The following is a 22,888-nucleotide window of genomic DNA, read 5'->3' on the forward strand; positions in this document are numbered from 1 at the left end:
CTTCGGACCTATAGTTTTTCGGCGTGCCGAATACCACATCTAGTGTGATTTTCCCAGCACAGCGTGCTTCCCGACTGGGGATGATTCCTATGAAGGTTGTGCTGCTTTGCTCAATGCGGTTCCAGTCTATTTCCATTTTTTTGAAGAGTTTCCTCATAGATGAGGTTCAATCCACTGCCGCCGTCCATGAGTACTTTGGTGAGTCGAAAGCCGTCCACAACTGGACTGAGGACCAGTGCGGCTGGTGCTCGGGCTGTTCGGAATTTAGGTTCGTCACTGGCATTGAAGGTAATAGCCGTGTCACTCCATGGATTCATTGATGCCACAGGTAGATTTCGGCGAGGCTGCGGAGTGTTCGCTTGCGCCTATTATTTGATGCAAAGGTTTCAAAGACTGTTAATACTATATTGTTATCCACGGGATGGTGCTCTGTGGCATTTGGGATGAGAAGATCCTCACCACTTTTGGCCACCTGCCGAAGTATCCAACATGCTCTAAGGCTGTGTGTTGGTATGGTATCCGCTGTAGTATGAATTTTGCAGGGTCCGTTAAGCCATCCCTCTAATACGGTTCCATGCCTTGTAGAGGGTTTTTGTTTATTTGTAACTAACTCGGGTGTCTTATGATAGTGCACCCTTTTACTTCAAACTGGGTGTATATTCCGAGCCAGATTATCCCAAAATTTTGTTTCGGTTTCCAGGCGCTTTCCATCGCACAGTACTTTCGTACTATGGACGTCAAGTCAGCGAAGCGTGATATGTCACGGCGACTTAAGGCATTAAGGATTCCCTTGTCCGTGCAATTATTGCAGAAAAATGAGACTACGTCTTCCTCGCGACAGTCCTTAACCTTGTTCATCACAAGGAGGAATCTGGCCCAATAATGATGTACTGTTTCATGGGGCTCTTGCCTGATGTGGGAAAGATCGTTTATGTCTGGGTGGGTGGGTGGATTTGAGTCTGAACCCCTACCCGATCTGAGACCCAGGGGCCGAGGAGTTTCTGATCTTGGAAGTTCGGATTCCGGGATGTTGCCCGATAAGTCTGGCCTGCTACCTGACTCTAGGTTCGGGGCTTGGGTGATGTCCTCCCGTAAACGGGTGTCCGGCTCTGAGAGTTCAGGAATCCGGACATAGTTAGTCCTCAAGATAGAGGAAGAATCGCCGCATTGTTCCTCCACCACCGCAATATGATGGGTGACCGGTGGAGAGTTAATCTCCCTTTGATCGGATTTAAGCCCAATCCGATCATAGTCTGTAGCGACTCCCAAGGCGGCGATACGATCCAAGAGCTCGTTTAGGGAAGAGAGCTCCATTGGATCCATCTGCTCGGCAAATTCCGAGATGATGTGGAGGCTGTTTTTGATGACCCGAGAAGTCATCATCGGTGCACCGGCCGAACGGGCGGTCATGATGAAACTGCCAAGCCGGAGAGTTTGGCCGACAGCCAGGGCTCACCCGGCGGTAATGTTGTTTTTAACAATGCGATGAGGCATCCTTCATTATGGCGACGGCACAGTGGAACTCTCAATGAAAGCACCAATGTCGGTGTCAAAACCGGCGGATCTCGGGTAGGGGGTCCCGAACTGTGCGTCTAAGGCGGATGGTAACAGGAGGCAGGGGACACAGTGCTTTACCCAGGTTCGGGCCCTCTTGATGGAGGTAAAGCCCTACGTCTTGCTTGATTATTCTTGATAATATGAGTAGTACAAGAGTTGATCTACCATGAGATCGGAGAGGCTAAACCCTAGAAGCTAGCCTATGGTATGATTGTATGTTGTCCTACGGACTAAAACCCTCCGGTTTATATAGACACCGGAGGGGGCTAGGGTTACACAAGGTCGGTTACAAAGGAGGAGATATACATATCCGTATTGCCTAGCTTGCCTTTGACGCCAAGTAGAGTCCCATCCGGACACGGGACGAAGTCTTCAATCTTGTATCTTCATAGTCCTACAATCCGGCCAAAGGATATAGTACGGCTGTCCGGAGACCCCTAATCCAGGACTCCCTCAACCGCCATGTTATTTTATTTTTCATCGATCAGTTAGGCCGTTATTTTCGATTAGTCGTGAGATTTTGTAATCTGAGATTGGACCCTGTTTGAGATGAATGAATAAATGATTGGTGTGATTATGTTTGTGCATTCATTTGGGTAGTGCTATTTTCTCATTAGACCCTTATTCTATTCTAATTTCTCATCCACTCCATAACACCAGATGCCTCCGAGACGGGACCCCGGTTTCACTTTCTCGCCGGAGCTCACCCAGCTGATTCAACAGCAGAATGTCTTAATGCAAATGCTCATCCAAAACCAAGGCAACAACAACAATCCACCGCCACCACCCCCTGTCGATAACCTGACCCGGTTCCTAAGGCTGAATCTGCCGGTGTTCTCTAGTAGCACCGAGCCGATTGTAGCTGATGATTGGCTCCGCAAGATTAGAAGGGATCTAGCAACTGTTGGATGCACAGATGCTGAGAAGGTGTGTTTTGCCATACATCAACTGAATGGACCTGTAGCCTCTTGGTGGGAGAACTACACTGCCACTTATCCGGTCGCCACCATGACATGGGATCAGTTCAAACAGGCTTTCCGCACCGCTCATGTCTCAGGTGGAGCCATGAGTCTGAAGAAGCATGAGTTATGCAACTTACGCCAGGGGAACCGTACTGTGGGGCAATATGTGGATGAGTTCAGCAAATTATCTCGATATGCCCCAGATGATGTGGCCACAGATGCTGCAAAACAGGAGAATTTTCTCGAGGGGCTCAATGATGAGCTGGGAATGCAGCTAATGGTGGCTACCTTCAACAACTACCAGGAGCTGGTAGACAAGGCCACTATACTTGAAGGCAAGTAGCAGCAGATTGAAAGCCGCAAGCGGAAATATGGCCAGGGAAAGTACAACTCCGGAGCTCAGCAGAAGCCCCGCTATGCCCCATACTCGGGAGGACATACCCATCACACCCATGGAGGACATAATCATGGAGGACATAACCATGGAGGGCATGGGAACAATCGCAACCACGACAACAACTCCAAGTCAGGCAATGGAAGAAATGGCAACCAAAACCATCTTGCTTCGACTCAGAACGATATGAGTCATATAACCTGTTTCAAGTACCAGAAGACAGGACACTATGCCACCGACTGTCCGCAGGCCAAGCAGAGGAATGGAAATGGAAATGGCAATGGAAGCTAAGCAAAGAAGCCCAACCCTTTTCCTCGTGCTCAGGTGAATCACATTGACGTGGAGGACGTCTATGATCAGCCAGACATTGTGGTTGGTATGTTTTTATTAAACTCACGTCTAGTATTGGTACTCTTTGATTCTGGTGCAACGCATTCATTCATATCAAGGGTAGTTGTGGAAAAGTATGGGTTGCCCACTAGGACCCTTAGAACCCCGCTTCAGGTCACTTCCCCAGGAGGAGAGATGATGGCAAGCTTAGGCTGTCATTCACCCCTCAGCATCAGAAATCATGTTTTTCCTGTAGACCTCATAGTCTTAGAATCCCAGGGATTGGACGTGATCCTAGGCATGGACTGGTTGACGAAGTTTGAAGGGAACATCGACTGTGCCTGCAAGACGATTTTGCTCACCACCCCGGAGCAGAAGAGGATCAAGTATGTATCCAGACGCACACCGATAAAGAAGCAGGTGAATTCCCTCATGGGAGTGGTTCAGGAGGAAGTGCCTGTAGTACAAGATTTTCTGGATGTATTTCCGAAGGAATTACCAGGAATGACACCGGACAGAGAAATAGAATTTTTGATCGAGTTATTACCTGGCACAGTCCCAATATCCAAGAGACCTTATCGGATGCCCCCGAATGATTTGGAAGAGATCAAGCAGCAGATCAAGGAATTATTGGAGAAAGGATATATTCACCCAAGTTCGTCACCTTGGGGAGCCCTAGTTCTTTTGGTAGAGAAGAAGGATGGAACCCTGAGAATGGTTGTAGATTATCGTTCATTAAATGACGTGACCATCAAGAATAAGTACCCTCTACCGATGATTAATGATTTATTTGATCATCTAGTCGGAGCCAAAGTATTTTCCAAGATCGATCTTCGATCAGGGTATCATCAGCTGAAGATTCGTGAACAGGATATACCCAAAACAGCTTGCACCACCAGATATGGTTTATATGAGTATATCGTCATGTCATTCGGATTGACTAATGCCCCAGTGTATTTCATGAGCATGATGAACAAGGTATTTATGGAATATCTGGACAAGTTTGTCGTGGTGTTCATCGATGACATATTGGTTTTCTCCAAGAGCAAGGAAGAGCACAAGGAACATCTGCGTCTAGTTCAGGACAAACTCCGAGAACATCAGTTATATGCCAAGTTCAGCAAATGTGAATTTTGGTTGAAGGAAGTCAGATTCCTCGGACATGTTATTTCAGGAGAAGGAATAGCAGTCGACCCCACCAAGGTTCAATCAGTCACCAACTGGTAGTCCCCCACCTCAATCAAGGAGACCCGCAGTTTTCTCGGACTTGCAGGATATTATCAGAGATTTATTGAGAATTTCTCCAAGATTGCTAAGCCCATGACAGAGCTGTTGAAGAAGGAAACTAAGTACGTTTGGACCGAGGATTGTGAAGCCAGTTTTCAGGAGTTGAAGAAATGTCTGCTTACAGCCCCAGTGCTCATTTTGCCGGACATACACAAGGATTACCAGGTATATTGTGATGCTTCTCGTCAAGGACTCAGAGGAGTGCTCATGCAGGAAGGAAAAGTTGTAGCTTATACCTCCAGACAGCTACGACCTCATGAGATGAATTATGCCACACACGATTTGGAGTTAGTAGCCGTAGTGCACGCGCTCAAGACATGGAGACATTTCCTTGTCGGAAATAGTTGTGATGTTTACACGGATCATAAGAGCTTGAAGTACATTTTCACGCAGAAGGAGTTGAACCTCAGACAGAGGAGATGGCTTGAATTGATCAAGGACTATGACATGAGATTGTATTATCATCCAGGGAAGGCAAATGTTGTAGCAGATGCCTTGAGCCGTAAAAGCCATGTGAACACCCTCATAGCTGGAGGATTACCTCAGAAATTAGCCGGCGATCTCAAAGCGCTCCGACTGGAGATAGTACCAAGAGGATTTGTCGCCACCTTGGATATACAGTCCACTCTGACCGAAAGAATCCGTGAAGCGTAGAAGACGGACAAGGAAATTGCAGAGATAAAGGAAAAGATGAGTAACAGAAAGGCTAAAGGTTTTCATGAGGATGAACACAGAACTTTATGGTTTGAGGATCGTATCTATGTGCCCAATGACCTAGAGGTCAAGAAGTTAATCCTTCAGGAGGCCCATGATTCACGGTACTCGATTCGCCCAGGCAACACCAAGATGTATCTGGATCTGAAAGAAAGTTTCTGGTCGATAGGTATGAAGAAGGATATTGCCGAGTACGTAGCAGTATGCGATGTTTGTCAGCGAGTAAAGGCGGAACATCAGAAGCCAGTAGGGTTACTTCAACCACTGCCGATTCCCGAGTGGAAATGGGAAAAACTTGGAATGGACTTTATCACAGGATTACCCAGGACCCGTTCAGGTTATGACTCCATCTGGGTAGTAGTTGATCGCTTGACCAAGGTAGCTCATTTCATTCCCGTGAAGACTACATATACCAGCGCTAAGTTAGCCAAGATATACATGACCAGGATCGTATGTTTGCATGGAGTTCCGAGGAGTATCGTGTCAGATAGAGGAACACAATTTACCTAAAAGTTTTGGAATCAGTTGCATGAAACTTTGGGTACGAGGCTGGAATTCAGCACAGCTTTTCATCCACAAACAGATGGACAGACCGAGAGAGTCAACCAGATTTTGGAGGACATGTTGAGAGCATGTGCGCTAGACTACGGGTCTAGCTGGGATGACAATTTGCCATACGCAGAGTTCTCATACAACAACAGCTATCAGACCAGTCTGAAGATGGCCCCTTTTGAAGCTCTATACAGAAGGAGGTGCAGAACACCATTATTGTGGGATGGTGTTGGTGACCAAAAACTTTTTGGTCCCGATCTTATCAGAGATTCTGAAGAGAAGGTCAAGCTGATTCAAGACCGACTTAAGATAGCCCAGTCGAGATAGAAGAGTTATGCCGACAGTAAACGCAAGGAAATAACGTATGAAGTTGGAGACCAAGCATATTTCCGTGTGTCCCCACTTCGAGGAATCAAGAGGTTTGGTGTTAAAGGAAAATTAGCACCCAGGTTCATTAGCCCCTAAAAAATCCTCGAACGCATAGGAGAAGTTGCATACAAGCTGGAACTGTCGGAAGGATTGTCAGGAGTTCACGATGTCTTTCACGTATCCCAGCTGAAGAAATGCCATGCCAAGATGGCCGATATTCCTTTGAGAGACACAGTGCCCCTAGAGGCCATACAACTTGACAGTGATCTGACTTATGAGGAGAAACCCGTCAGAATTCTCGAGACTGCGAACAGAGTTACCCACAGCAAGATCATCAAGTTTTGCAAGGTTCTATGGAGCCACCAGTCCGAGGAGGAAGCCACCTGGGAGCGAGAAGAAGATCTCCCCGAGACCACCCGCACCTATTTGCTAGCCAACCCGAATCTCGAGGGCGAGATTCATCTTAAGGTGGGTAGGTTTGTAACATCCCAAATTTTCAATTTGGAATGTTTTACAATTATTAGTTAAGCATCTATGCATATTGTTTGAAATTGTGTGGCACTTGGAATTTTTAGAGGCATTTGAGTTTTGTTTGAACTGGATTCAACTTGGCATTTGAAAATTTACTTCAAATATCCCTGACAAATACTTGATCAAAAGTATGAGAGGAGCTAACATGACACTCCAAAAACGTCAGAAGAAAAATATGGCCAAAAGGTTTGAATTCAAATTTATTTTATTTGGAATTTGCAAAAAAAGTGTTTTATTTTAGTTTCTGTTTTGCCTCTGGAAAAATGTCCACATTGTAGAATTTATTTTTCTGATTTTATTTATATATATGTCATATATAAAAATATTATAGTTTTCTCTCTCTGTGATTATTCAAAAAAATAGGAAAAAAACCCGAGCTGGCCAGGCCAACCGGCCCAGCCAGCCACTCGACGCGGCCCACCAGCGCCAAGGCCGCCAGCCCAGCGCGCCACACACCCAAAGCCGCTCCTGTTCGGTCGCCTGCTCGCCTCCACCTCTCTCTCTCACTGACGCGCTGACCCCACCCGTCTCTTTCCCCTTGCACACGACACGCCACACTGGAGCACACGCAGAGCGCGCCCGACACCGCGATCTTCTCGGGATCGCGATCCCACGTCACCCCTGCTCCAAGACTTTGCCCTATATAAACCCCTCAGCCTCCTCTCTCGATCCCCCTAAAACCCTAAGCTCAAAACCACCCGTTGCTCGCGCCCTCGCCGAACGCATCTCGCCGCCTCCGCCTCGGTTCGCCGCCACTCCTGACGTCGTCAGTACCTCCCCTGCCCTCCCAGCATCTTCACCCGAACCGCCACCTCCTCCCGCACCTCTTTGACATCCCCTCTTTGCCCAGGGATCACCAGAGCCGCCGCCTTGAGCATCACCGCCCGTCGCCGGAATTGCAGAGCCCCAGGAGCCCAGCCGAGCTTGTCCCGCTCGCCTCTGTCATCTTCGACCATCACCGAGACGACCCCGACGACGCCCTCTCTCCGCCGCATCGCCCTAACGCCATCGTCCTCTTCCCCGACGACCGGAGCCGCCGCACCGTCAACGCCCGAGCCGCTGCCGTCGTCTCTGTTCTTCGCCGCCGGCGCTGTAAGCCTGAGCTCCCCTCCACCATTAGATCTGCAGTCTACAGCTTAGATTAGACTAGCGAAGGGTTAGGTTTTTATTTGTATTAGATCGGTTTTGTATGGTTTAGTTTACGGTTTAGTTACCTGGTTAGTTAGAATGGCCTGGTCGGTTATTTCTGTTTAGCCACGGGCGCGTTTTAGTTAGTTTTTGCCTGAGCGTTAGATAGGCCCAGTAGCGCATGTTTTGTTTTTAGTTTTAATTTTAGTTTCTGTTTTTAAAACAGAACAGTTCCAATCTTGAAAAGTCTATATCTTTTAGGTTATTTATTATTTTTAGTTGATTCTTTTTTTGTTAGTTTACAAATTTCCTATAGTTTCTGTAGAAAATAGATTCGGCCATGTTTAAGTTTATAAAAATAGTTTTATATTAGTTTTAGTCAGATTAGTATTTCTGCTATAATTTGAGGTAGGATTATTATTTTTTAGTGATTCTTTTTTTCACTGCTTTGTTTTGACCTTGCCTAGCAGTAGGAATTTATTTGGGTATTTTTAGTCTTTATTAAAAATAGTTTTACTCGAAAATAGCCTTTCTAGTTTTTTTGCTTGCTGTTGTTTTCTATTGTTCTAATTAGTTTAGGATTTTTTTTCACCTCTGTTATAGTATATTTTAGATTAGTTTCTGTAGTTACAGAGGGTGAACTTTTATTCACAGTAAAATAAAATGTTTATTTATTTTATTTTTTTGTTCTTGCTAGTTGTTGGTTTGGAGTTCTTCGAGTTTTCTTTGGTTTTGGTTGAGTGCTTGTGTGATATTTTTAGCTTGCTGTTATGATATTTAGTGGAATACTTATTTGTGCTTTTGTTTGACTCGATAGAATTTCCGGAGTGCGAAGCTTGCTATCTCGAGTCACTAGCGTTTGAAGACCGCCAGCCACGCAAGTCATTTGATCATGTTTTACAATACCTATGATTTTTTTTTTGCATTAGAATTATTCCTCCCCACCATGCATGCAGTAGGAGAATTTTAAGTTATGTCTTGAGTAGTATCATGAGGTAGGATGAACCCAATTCCCCTTGTTACTATTGCCCGGGACGATGTAGTTTATTTTGCTATGCTCGTAGACGGGGTTGGTTGAGAGATTCATAAGGGAGATGTGAGAGTCAACATGATGACAACCCCATGACTTTAAGCTCAAGATGGACTTCAAATTCACTACTGGGTGGAGGACGGTTGACGGGCACCCTGGAGGAACCAGTGGATGGCCGGGATGCATGGAGAAGCGCCATGACATCTTGCAGAAAGCTTCACCCAGCCACGAAGAGACAGATGGATACCCCTTGACCGGTAGCTTACCTGTGCAGCCGCAAGCCATTATGGGCTCTGGCTGGGTTGACATTAGGCGTGACTCTGGACGGACGGTGCCAGCAGATGTAGAAGAATGGTAGGACATGGATGGGCACCGGCAGTGCCCAGAGAAACTCTACGGAAGACCATGTTTCGTTCGTCCCGTCTTCAAACACCAGGCAGTGCGAGGACATAAATGACAGAAGGAATCTTGCGGGTAAAGTGCACAAGACTCTGTAGAGTAACAACCTAATCAATTAGCCGTGTCCCTAGTTACGGACATTTGAGCCTCTGGAAATTGGAGTATTTCGGAAATCTCAACACCGAACAAATAAAGTAATTGAGGGGTTAATTAATAATTGGGAATGAGACATTGGTTGGCGGAACCATCTCAACAACTACCAACATTTTGCAGTAATTGCAAGCAAGACCTTTGTTCTAGGGAAAAACTGGCTTTTTCGCAAAAATATAAAACTTAGAGCCCCACAGCCAAATTGCATATAGTGTTAGTATTGTTATTTGTTGTTTTCTCTATGACTTGCCGGCATATTCAAAATGCTAACCTACACGGCCGCAACTTCTCATGTTGAAGAGGAGTTTTCCAACCAGGAGTGAGGCTATGATCTACGCTTGGTGATTGCCCTATGGAGTCAGATGGGCTCGATATTCTTCTACGCTTCTGCGGCTTTATTTAGTTTATTTCTCATGAGTTGGCCTTCGGCTGAATTTATTATGATGTAATAAAGACTCGATATGAGAATCGTGTAATAAATTCAGGTGTGATTGAACTTTGAATCTTTTCATCAATGTACTGTGTGTGCCAGCATGATCTTGGGATGGTACAGCTACACAGAGACTTGACCGATATTGGGTCAGATCGTTACACCGGGAGTGGTCCCGATTATTGTCACTTCGGGGTTGCCAGATCATAACACATAGTAGGTGACTATAGACTTGCAAGATAGGATTAAGAACTCACATATATTCATGACAACATAATAGGTTCAGATCTGGAATCATGGCACTCGGGCCCTAGTGACAAGCATTAAGCATAGCAAAGTCATAGCAACATCAATCTCAGAACATAGTGGATACTAGGGATCAAACCCTAACAAAACTAACTCGATTACATGATAAATCTCATCCAACCCATCACCGTCCAGCAAGCCTATGATGGAATTACTCGCGCACAGTGGTGAGCATCATGAAATTGGTGATGGACGATGGTTGGTGATGATGACGGCGACGAATTCCCCTCTACGGAGCCCCGAACGGACTCCAGATCAGCCCTCCCGAGAGAGTTTAGGGCTTGGCGGCAGCTCCGTATCGTAAAACGCGATGAATCTTTCTCTTCGGTTTTTTCTCTCCCCGAACACGAATATATGGAGTTGGAGTTGATGTCGGTGGAGTTCCAGGGGGCCCACGAGGCAGGGGGTCGCCCAGGGGGGCAGGTGCGCCCCCCACCCTCATGGCAAGGGTGTGGGGCCCCTGGCCTTGATTCTTTCGCCAGTATTTTTTATATTTTCCAAAAATAATCTCCGTGAAGTTTCAGGTCATTCTGAGAACTTTGTTTCTGCACATAAATAACACCATGGCAATTCTGCTGAAAACAGTGTCAGTCCGAGTTAGTTCAATTCAAATCATGCAAGTTAGAGTCCAAACCAAGGGAAAAAGTGTTTGGAAAAGTAGATACGATGGAGACGTATCAACTCCCCAAGCTTAAACCTTTGCTTGTCCTCAAGCAATTCAGTTGATAAACTGAAAGTGATAAAGAAAAACTTTTACAAACTATGTTTGCTCTTGTTGTTGTAAATATGTAAAGCCAGCATTCATGTTTTCAGTAAAGATTATGAACTAACCATATTCACAATAACACTTAGGTCTCATGTTTACTCATGTCAATGGCATAATCAACTAGCGAGCAATAATAATAAATCTCGGATGACAACACTTTCTCAAAACAATCATAATATGATATAACAAGATGGTATCTCGCTAGCCCTTTCTGAGACCGCAAAACATAAATGCAGAGCACACTTAAAGATCAAGGACTGACTAGACATTGTAATTCATGGTAAAAGAGATCCAATCATAGTCATACCCAATATAAATTAACAGTAATGAATGCAAATGACAGCGGTGCTCTCCAGATGGTGCTTTTTAATAAGAGGGTGATGACTCAACTTAAAAGTAAATAGATAGGCCCTTCGCAGAGGGAAGCAGGGATTTGTAGAGGTGCTAGAGCTCGATTTTGAAATAGAGATAAATAATATTTTGAGCGGCATACTTTCATTGTCAACATAACAACCAAGATATGGCGATATCTTCCATGCTACACACATTATAGGTGGTTCCCAAACAGAATGGTAAAGTTTATACTCCCCCTCCACCAACAAGCATCAATCCATGGCTTGCTCGAAACAACGAGTGCCTCCAACTAACAAGAGTCCCGGGGGAGTTTTGTTTGCAATTATTTGATTTGATTTGCATAAAGCACGGGACTGGGCATCCCGGTGACCAGCCATTTTCTCGTGAGTGAAGAGCGGAGTCCACTCACTAGTTGATACATGAACTGTTCGAGCTTAGTACAAGTGAAGGCTAGCAAAAGACTAGGAAGCGACCAGCTAGAGAGCAACAACAGTCACGAACATGCATTAAAATTAATAAACATTGAGTGCAAGCATGAGTAGGATATAATCCACCATGAACATAAATATCGTGAAGGCTATGTTGATTTTGTTTCAACTACATGCGTGAACATGTGCCAAGTCAAGTCACTCGAATCATTCAAAGGAGGATACCACCCTATCATACCACATCACAACCATTTTAATAGCATGTTGGCACGCAAGTTAAACCATTATAAGCTCCTAGCTAATTAAGCATGGCATAAGCAACTATAATCTCTAATTGTCATTGCAAACATGTTTATTCATAATAGGCTAAATTAGGAACGATGAACTAATCATATTTACAAAAACAAGAGAGGTTGAGTTCATACCAGCTTCTCCCATCTCAATCAGTCCATCATATATCGTCATAATTGCCTTTCACTTGCACGACCGAACGATGTGAATAATAATAATAGTGCACGTGCATTGGACTAAGCTGGAATCTGCGAGCATTCAATAAATAGGAGAAGACAAGGCAATATGAGCTCTTGGTTAAATCAACAATAATGCATATAAGAGCCACTTCAACAATTTAATCATGGTCTTCTCCTATCGACCCCCAAAGAAGAGAAAAGAAATAAAACTATTTACACGGGAAAGCTCCCAACAAGCAAAAGAAGAACAGGAAACATTTTTGGGTTTTCTTTTTAATTATTACTACTACAGCAAGAAAAGTAAAATAGCTAAAGCTACAACTAATTTTTGTTAGTTTTCTTAAGGTTTTTCAAACACACAAGAAGAAAGCATAAAAAGGAAAATAAACTAGCATGGATATTACAGTGAAAAAGTATGAGCACCGACATCTAGCAATGAGTGTGTGAACATAAATGTAATGTCGGTGAGAAATATGTACTCCCCCAAGCTTAGGCTTTTGGCCTAAGTTGGTCTATTGCCACGGCTGGCCTGGCGGATATCCATAGTTGTAGTTGGGGTCGTACTGAGAAGAAGAAGCCTCTGATTGCACTGGTTGGCAATCATCTCCAGATCCCACTGGTAATTAGACTATCGTGGAGGATCAAACTGTGGTTCCGGCTCTGGCTCTGTAGCTGATGTAGGGTTCCTGTAGGCCTGGATGGCCGCCAGCGAAACGAGATACTTGCCTGCAGACAAATCAAACAAGGAAGGAGTAGGCAAGATAATAGTCTCAGGGTGATTTTTATCAAATAACAGTTTGTATTTAAGTGCCCTTTCCCTATTCTTAACAATAAAATCATGCGCTACCATACTCTTATAGTCTAGAAAAACAGTAGGTAGCACAAATTTGCAATGAATAAAGCACTAAAACAAAAACTACTTGGACCAATGGAGGAGTCACATACCAAGGAACAATCCCCCAAAGCAGTTTTGTGAGAGGTGCTTTGAGCAAAGAGATCGAAAATCGCAGCAAAATGAGCTAAAACTCGTGCTTGAGCTGGATGGTGATTTTTTTGGGAGGAAGAAGAAATGTGTGGGTGCAGGAATAAGTGGAGGGGAGCCACCATGGGCCCACGAGGCAGGGGGCATGCCTAGGGGGTGGGCGAGCCCTGGACCCTCGTGCTCAGGTGCTTGCTCCCCCTGTTGTGTTCTCAGTGCCAAATATTCTCAAATATTCCAGAAAAAACATATTAAATTGGCAGGGCATTTGGAGAACTTTTATTTTCGGGGTATTTTTATATTGCATGGATAATTCAGGAAACAGACAGGAAAATACTATTTTTACTTTATTTCAACTAAATAACAGAAAGTAAAAAGATGGTACAGAAGGTTGTGCTTTCTAACTGCATCCATCTCATGCTCATTAAAAGGAATCCACTAACAAGGTTGATCAAGTCTTGTCAACAAACTCATTCCAAATAACATGGAACCGGAGAAATTTCGAATAACACTATGTTACCTCAACAGGGATATGCATATCCCCAATAATAAGAATATCATATTTCTTCTTGACAGTAGGAATAGGAAATTCGAAACCTCCAATAATAATTGATGGAATTTTTCCAATAGAATTGATACTGTGGACTTGAGGTTGTTTCCTCGGAAAGTGTACCGTATGCTCATTACCATTAACATGAAAAGTGACATTGCCTTTGTTGCAATCAATAACAGCCCCTGCAGTATTCAAAAAGGGTCTTCCAAGAATAATAGACATATTATCGTCCTCGGGAATATCAACAATAACAAAGTTCGTTAAAATAGTAACGTTTGCAACCACAACAGGCACATCCTCACAAATACCGACAGGTATAGCAGTTGATTTATCAGCCATTTGCAAGGATATTTCAGTAGGTGTCAACTTATTCAAATCAAGTCTATGATATAAAGAGAGAGGCATAACACTAACACCGGCTCCAAGATCACATAAAGCAGTTCTAACATAATTTCTTTTAATGGAGCATGGTATAGTAGGTACTCCTGGATCTCCAAGTTTCTTTGGTATTCCACCCTTAAAAGTATAATTAGCAAGCATGGTGGAAATTTCAGCTTCTGGTATCTTTCTTTTATTAGTAACAATTTCTTTCATATATTTAGCATAAGGGTTCATTTTGAGCATATCATTCAAACGCATACGCAAGAATATAGGTCTAATCATTTCAGCAAAGCGCTCAAAATCCTCATCATCCTTTTTCTTGGATGGTTTGGGAGTAAAAGGCATGGGTTTCTGAACCCATGGCTCTCTTTCTTTACCGTGCTTCCTAGCAACAAAGTCTCTCTTATCATAACGTTGATTCTTTGATTGTGGGTTATCAAGATCAACAGCAGGTTCAATTTCTACATCATTATCATTACTAGTTTGAGCATCATCATGAACATCAATATTAATAGTATGACTAGGTTCATGTTCATTACTAGATTGTGTTTCAGCATCTGAAATAGAAATATCATTTGGTTTCTCAGGTGGTTCAGCAATAGGTTCACTAGAAGCATGCAAAGTCCTATCATTTTTCTTTTTCTTCTTTTTAGAAGGACTAGGTGTATCAACATTGTTTCTCTGAGAATCCTGCCCAATTCTCTTAGGATGGCCTTCAAGATACAAAGGTTCCCGAGTCATTTTACCCGTTCTATTAGCCACTCTAACAGCATAATCATTATTCTTATTATTCAATTCATTGAGCAAATCATTTTGAGCTTTAAGTACTTGGTCTACTTGAGTGGTAACCATAGAAGCATGTTTGCTAATGAGTTTAAGTTCATCTTTAACTCTAGACATATAATCACTCAAGTGTTCAGTCATATAGGCATTTTGTTTTAATTGTCTACCAAAATAAGTAGTGAAGTCTTCTTGCTTAACCATAAAATTATCAAACTCATCCAAACATTGGCTAGCAAACTTAGTAGGAGGGATTTCAGCTTTATCATATCTATAGAGAGAGTTTACCTTTACTACCTGTGTCGGGTTATCAAGAATGTGAGTTTCTTCAATAGGTGATGAATTAAGACTACATATTTCTTCAACAGGCGGTAAATTAAGACCATGTATTTCTTCAATAGGAGGTAAATTCTTAACATCTTCAGCTTTAATACCCTTTTCTTTCATAGATTTCTTTGCCTCTTGCATATCTTCAGGACTGAGAAATAGAACACCCCTTTTCTTCGGAGTTGGCTTAGGAGTTGATTCAGGAAGTGTCCAATTGTTTTCATTAGTCAACATATTATTCAATAGAATTTCAGCTTCATCCGGTGTTCTTTCCCTGAAAACAGAACCAGCACAACTATCCAGGTGTTCTCTGGAAGCATCGGTTAGTCCATTATAAAAGATATCAAGTATTTCATTTTTCTTGAGAGGATGATCAGGCAAAGAATTAAGTAATTGGAGAAGCCTCCCTCAAGCTTGTGGGAGACTCTCTTCTTCAATTTGCACAAAATTATATATTTCCCTTAAAGCAGCTTGTTTCTTATGAGCAGGGAAATATTTAGCAGAGAAGTAATAAATCATATCCTGGGGACTACGCACACAACCAGGATCAAGAGAATTAAACCATATCTTAGCATCACCCTTTAATGAGAACAGAAATATCTTAAGGATATAAAAGTAGCGAGTTCTCTCATCATTAGTGAACAGGGTGGCTATATCATTTAATTTAGTAAGATGTGCCACAACAGTTTCAGATTCATAGCCATAGAAAGGATCAGATTCAACCAAGGTAATTATATCGGGATCAATAGAGAATTCATAATCCTTATCAGTAACAAAGATAGGTGAAGTAGCATAAGCAGGATCATATTTCATTCTAGCATTCAGAGTTTTTTGTTTAAGCTTAGCTAATAATTTCTTAAGATCACTTCTATCATTCCAAGCAAGAAAGTCTCTAGCAGTTTCTTCATCCATAACATAGCCCTCATGCACAACAGGCAATTCATATTTATTGGGAGAGTCTTCATCATCACTTTCATCAATATTATCAGTTTCAGTAATTTCATTCTCTCTAGCCCTAGTAAGTTGTTCATCAAGAAATTCACCAAGTGGTACAGTAGTATCAAGCATAGAAGTAGTTTCATCATAAGTATCATGCATAGCAGAAGTGGCATCATCAATAACAAGCGACATATCAGAATTAATAGCAGAAGCAGGTTTAGGTGTCGCAAGCTTACTCAAAACAGAAGGTGAATCAAGTGCAGAGCTAGATGGCAGTTCCTTACCTCCCCTCGTAGTTGAGGGATAAATTTTTGTTTTCTCATCTTTCAAGTTCCTCATAGTGACCAGCAGATATAAACCCCAAGTGACTCAAAGAATAGAGTTATGCTCCCCAGTAACGGCACCATAAAATAGTCTTGATAACCCACAAGTATAGGGGATTGCAACAGTTTTCGAGGGTAGAGTATTCAACCCAAATTTATTGATTCGACACAAGGGAGCCAAAGAATATTCTCAAGTATTAGCAGTTGAGTTGTCAATTCAACCACACCTGGATAACTTAATATCTGCAGCAAATTATTTAGTAGCAAAGTAATATAATAGTAACGGTAACGGTAGCAAAAGTAATATTTCTGGGTTTTGTAGTGATTGTAACAATAGCAACGGAAAAGTAAATAAGCGAAGAGCAATATATGAAAAGCTCGTAGGCATTGGATCGCTGATGGAGAATTATGTCGGATGTGGTTCATCATGTAACAGTCATAACCTAGGGTGACACAGAACTAGCTCCAATTCATCAATGTAATGTAGGCATGTATTCCGAATATAGTCATACGTGCTTATGGAAAAGAACTTGCATGACATCTTTTGTCCTACCCTCCCATGGCAGCGGGGTCCTAGCGGAAACTAAGGGATATTAAGGCCTCCTTTTAATAGAGTACCAGACCAAAGCATTAACACATAGTGAATACATGAACTCCTCAAACTACGGTCATCACCGGAAGTGGTCCCGATTATTGTCACTTCGGGGTTGCCTGATCATAACACATAGTAAGTGACTATAGACTTGCAAGATAGGATCAAGAACTCACATATATTCATGAAAACATAATAGGTTCAGATCTGAAATCATGGCACTCGGGCCCTAATGACAAGCATTAAGCATAGCAAAGTCATAGCAACATCAATCTCAGAACATAGTGGATACTAGGGATCAAACCCTAACAAAACTAACTCAATTACATGATAAATATCATCCAACCCATCACCGTCCAGCAAGCCTACAATGGAATTACTCATGCACGGCAGTGAGCATCATGAAATTGGTGATGGAGGATGGTTGATGATGACGATGGCGATGGATCCCCCTCTCCGGAGCCCCGAACGGACTCCAGATCAGCCCTCCTGAGATAGTTTAGGGCTTGGCGGCGGCTCCGTATCGTAAAACGCAATGAATCTTTCTCTCCATTTTTTTTCTTGCTGAACACGAATATATGGAGTTGGAGTTGAGGTCGGTGGAGCTCCAGGGGGCCCACGAGGCAGGGGGCGCGCCCCCACCCTCATGGCAAGGGTGTGGGCCCCCTGGCCTTGATTCTTTCGCCAGTATTTTTTATATTTTCCAAAAAATAATCTCCGTGAAGTTTCAGGTCATTCCGAGAACTTTTGTTTCTGCACATAAATAACACCATGGCAATTCTGCTAAAAACAACGTCAGTCCGGGTTAGTTCAATTCAAATCATGCAAGTTAGAGTCCAAAACAAGGGCAAAAGTGTTTGGAAAAGTAGATACGACGGAGACGTATAACGAAGGTTCCTGTCCCATTCTTGTTGTGAGGGAAAGAAGTTTCAGTAACTTTAGTCGCTTCCTTGCTGGAATTGGCCTCCGACTCCGATGCGGTGGGATCAACCACAAGAAAAGGATCGGGAGTGGCTTTCAACCCCTCAAGTAATTATTTAAGCATGGGCTTGACTTCGGTCGTCATAGACGTCTTAAGTGAAGCCATGGCTTCATTTAAGTCATCTCGTGTGATTGAAGTCAACTCCACAGCCTCGGGCACTTCCTCCTCGGTGTCAACCATGCTCTTCGGGTGGTGAAAGCCTTAATAAAGAGACGAGGCTCTGATACCAATTGAAAGGATCGGTATGGTTGACTAGAGGGGGGTGAATAGGCAACTAGAAATTTTTAGCTTTTCTTCACAAATTAGGTTTAGCAACAAATAGGTTGTCTAGATGTGCAACTAGGTGAGCAACCTATATGATGCTAACAACAACTACAACAAGTGCAAGCAAAGGATACAACAAAAATAAAGCTTCCACATAGTCAAGGTAAGAGATAACCACAAGTGGAGCCGGTGAAGACGAGGGTGTGTTACCGAAGTTCCTTCCCTTTGAGGGGAAGTACGTCTCCATTGAAGCGGTGTGGAGGCACAATGCTCCCCAAGAAGCCACTAGGGCCACGGTATTCTCCTCAGGCCCTCACACAATGCGAGATGCCGTGATTCCACTAGTGGTGCCCTTGAAGGCGGCAACCGAACCTTTACAAACAAGGTTGGGGCAATCCCCACAACTTAATTGGAGGCTCTCAACAACACCACGAAGCTTCACCATAATGGAATGTGGCTCCAAGGTGATCTCAACCTTCTAGGGTGCTCAAACACCCAAGAGTAACAAGATCCGCAGGGGATTAGTGGGGGGAATCGAATTTCTCTTGGTGGAAGTGTAGATCGGGGCCTTCTCAACCAATCCCTAGAAAATCAACAAGTTTGATTGGCTAGGGTGAGAGATCGGGCGAAAATGATCTTTGGAGCAACAATGAAGTTTGGGGGAGGAAGAGGTTAGTCTTCTAGAGGAAGAAGACCCCCTTTTATAGTGGGGGACAAATCCAACCGTTATGCACCTCTCAGCCTGCTACCGCTCCAGGCGCGGCACTACCGTTCTGGGAGCGGTACTACCGCTCCTTACAGGATGCACAGGAGATTAGAAGAGTAGGGGAGAAAACAGAGGAACGGGCGGTGCTAGCCACGGTAGTAGGGGCGGTACTGCCGCTTCTACTGCCGCTGCTACTACCGCCTGTTTTCTAGGGGCGGACATGTAGCACGGTAGAGACCCTAAGGCACTACCGTAATGATGGAAATATGACCTAAAGGCAATAATAAAAGGATTATTATTATATTTCCTAAAACATGATAAAGGTTTATTATTCATGCTAGAATTGTATTGATCGAAAACTTAAATACATGTGTGGATACATAAACAAATACCGTATCCCTAGTAAGCCTCTACTAGACTAGCTCGTTGATCAAAGATGGTTAAGGTTTCCTAACCGTAGCCATGTGTTGTCACTTGATAACGGGATCACATCATTAGGAGAATGATGTGATCGATAAGACCCATCCGTTAGCTTAGCATATGATCGTTCAGTTTATTGCTATTGCTTTCTTAATGTCAAATACATATTCCTTCGACTATGAGATCATGAACTTTCGGATACCGGAGGAATACCTTGTGTGCTATCAAACATCAGAACGTAACTAGGTGATCATAAAGATACTCTACAGGTATCTCCGAAGGTGTCTGTTGAGTTGGCATGGATCGAGATTAGGATTTGTCACTCCGTGTATCGGAGAGGTATCTCTGGGCCCTCTCGATAATACAGCATCACAAAAAGCTTGCAAGCAAAGTGACTAAGGAGTTAGTTATGAGATGATGTATTATGGAACGAGTAAAGAGACTTGCTGGTAACGAGATTGAACTAGGTATGAAGATACCGATGATCGAATCTCGGACAAGTAGCATACCTATTGACAAAGGGAATTAGGTATACTGTCATAAAGGTTTGACCGATAAAGATCTTCATAGAATATGTAGGAACCAATATGGGCATCTAGGTCCCGCTATTGGTTATTGACCGAAGAGGCGTCTCGGTCATGTCTACATCATTCTCGAACCCGTAGGGTCCGCACGCTTAACGTTCGTTGACGATATAGTATTATATGAGTTATGTATGTTGGTGACCGAATGTTGTTCGGAGTCCCGGATGAGATCACGGACATGACGAGGAGCTCTAGAATGGTCCGGAGGTAAAGATTGATATATAGGATGATATGGTTAGGCCAAGGGGTAAGGCCCATGGGGCTTTAGGTCGGTGTAAAAGGATGTTTTGCAGAGGTCAGGGACCAAACGCTGGAGACCTTGGCATCTGGCCCTGGGCCAGACGCCAAGGACTGTGGCGTCTGGTCCTGGAAGTCCGAGAAGGACTCTTCCTTGCGGGCAAAACCGACTTTGAGGAGGCTCTTTCTCCAAGTTTCGACCTCAGGGCTCAACATATAAATAGAGGGGCAGGGCTAGCACCCGGAACACATCAAGAATCATCAAGCCGTGTGTCGGCAACCCCGTCCCCTCTAGTTTATCATCCGTCATAGTTTTCGTTGTGCTTGGCAAAGCCCTGCAGAGATTGTTCCTCACCACCACCGTCACCACGTCGTCGTGCTGTCGAAACTCGTCTACTACTTCGTCTCTCTTGCTGGATCGAGAAGGCGAGGACGTCATCAAGCTAAACGTGTGCTGAACACGGAGGTGCCGTACGTTCGGTACTTGATCGGGACGAATCGTGAAGGTGTACAACTACATCAACCGTGTTGATAAACGCTTCCGCTTAGCGATCTTCAAGGGTATGAAGATGCTCTCCCCTCTCGTAGCTATGCATCTCCATGGATAGATCTTGCGTGTGTGTAGATTTTTTTTGTTTTCCATGCAATGTTCCCAACACGTAAAACCCGACACGAAAAATTGAGGCCCCAACCACGAGCGGTAGTACAGGCGGGAGCAGCAGCGGTACTACCGCCTAGTCAAGAATTAATCCACATATGCTGACCGCCTATAAGCGGTACTACCGCTTGCAGCTCTCCACCCCTTCTTCGGCACAAACGAAGAACAACTCCAATGAAGCGGAAAGAGGCGATGGGTGCAATATGAGTGTGTACGTGTTGATTCCACCCGAACCTTTTCGAAGCGGACCCCCTCTTGATAGTACGGTTTTCCCTACGACTCAAATCCACCAGAATAGAAACTAAGGAAAGAAACCCGCCTTTACTTGAAACTCCGAGGGGCATGAATCGTCTTGTGACATATGCTAGATAGTCTGAAATGCTCAATGCACACGATTAGTCCGCAAACACATTGTCATCAATCACCAAAACCACTTAGGGAGAAATATGCCCTAACAGCAGGCCATGGCAGACAAGACTTGGACGGGAGGACCTTGAGCAACAAGTGGTGAAGCATGGGGTGGGCCATGGCGAAGATGAAGAGATCCCCATGAGGACACGTGGCAGTCATAGCGCGTGGTTTAAGCGGGAAAAAGATCACCCGGTGAAAAATATACGTTTTCCTTGATTAATTTATTTTTGACCAAAAACACAAAAGCTTTATTCATGTAAGATAATCGTTTAACAAGGATGAGTACAATTTCATTCCACGGCTCCTATAAAAGAATCAAATGTCAAACGGGTGACTCTCTGGCCGGTCCAACCGTGTATGCCTCGCCTGCTCGGCAGCGCCTGACGTCTCGGAGCCAGCCACGCGCCCCGCACTCTCGACAGTCGAAGACGACGTGGGTGTTCTTCAAGCTGTGGGCTTCCTGTGTAGTACCCAGGCGGCATGCGGCCGCTCTGTGGCCCTCGCGAGCATGACCTAGCTAGCGGCGGATCGGCACGTTCGTCCAAGCACCGGCACATATCAAAGTAGTCGGAGCACCGAGTCCTGCAAGGAAGACGGGAGAGCGGATGTCAATCAATCAAATAAAAGAAAAAAGATGGAAGAGCTGCTCTGCTTCCTCTCTCTCTTCCCCCATTTCCCCCTCCCCTCCCCTGTTTCGGACACTGATGAGCAGCAGGCAAAGGTTCATGGAGCTCGTCGGTAGGCTGAAATACTGAATGGTTCATGGAGCTCACCAGTTGTCGCTACTCCGTGTCCATGACATGTTCCAGTGGCTGCAGCCTGAATGAAAACGATATGTTCGTCGTGACAAGGAATACACTATTTTCCCCTGCACATCGACGACACGGATTGTATATCATTGTTATGATTTAGAATGGACAAGCGAGCAAGGCGGGATCAAGTAGCGATCATGAGCACGCAATAAGACTCTGGCCCAGCGAGGCAAATGATCGACATGACCGCCAAGCGCAGCGGGGCGCCGGCCGGCGGTCACTGACACTGGCTACCTGGAGGCCGCGGATGGCCCGTTCATCTGCTGGGCATGCAGGCCAGGTGTGTTGCTCGATCCTATTCTTCCATTCCATGATATTAACGCGGCCAACAACCTGTACAATCAAAATGTTCAGCAAACACCAACATCAAGAGACTCAGCCTAGATCCCACATCTGGTAGACCAACGGAGAAAAGAAACAAAGAGACTGCGAACCATGTACCAGCAAATGGGTGACGGCCGAATTACCTTAGTCCTCAACGAGTTAAGAGGAAACATCTGCATTAGGTAGTGCATCCACATAAACTGAGTGATTTCCTGTCCAGTTGCATGTGACAGGACCTACCCAATATCACACCTCCTCATTGGTAATGCACTAGAAACACCAACAGGTTGTGCACCAGGCCTTCTCACTTCATCAAGGATACACAAAGTGTTAGTGTTAACCCACCACCCTTTTACCGAATTGGCCACACACCTTACAAGCAGCAGAATTGACAACTCTTTCATACACAGTAACTGGGGACATGGTGTGGCATCGGCAACATGGCTTTCCTTCCACCCA

The 22,888-nt window shown here is 44.2% G+C and overlaps 1 protein-coding gene across 1 annotated transcript; it reads right to left on the reverse strand.

Moving 5' to 3' along the window:
- Window positions 1-21,527: 21,527 nt before the first annotated feature.
- Window positions 21,528-22,434, reverse strand: LOC119271384. The gene is made up of 3 exons (XM_037553238.1): window positions 22,340-22,434; window positions 22,067-22,161; window positions 21,528-21,875 (listed from the first exon to the last, which is right to left on the reverse strand). Exons 1-3 carry the CDS (start codon window positions 22,415-22,417, stop codon window positions 21,584-21,586), a joined length of 465 nt encoding a protein of 154 aa, XP_037409135.1. The 5' UTR covers window positions 22,418-22,434; the 3' UTR covers window positions 21,528-21,583.
- Between the last annotated feature and the right edge of the window lie 454 nt (window positions 22,435-22,888).

Source organism: Triticum dicoccoides, chromosome 3A (assembly GCF_002162155.2).
Source record: "Triticum dicoccoides isolate Atlit2015 ecotype Zavitan chromosome 3A, WEW_v2.0, whole genome shotgun sequence".
Classification (NCBI taxonomy): Eukaryota; Viridiplantae; Streptophyta; class Magnoliopsida; order Poales; family Poaceae; genus Triticum; species Triticum dicoccoides.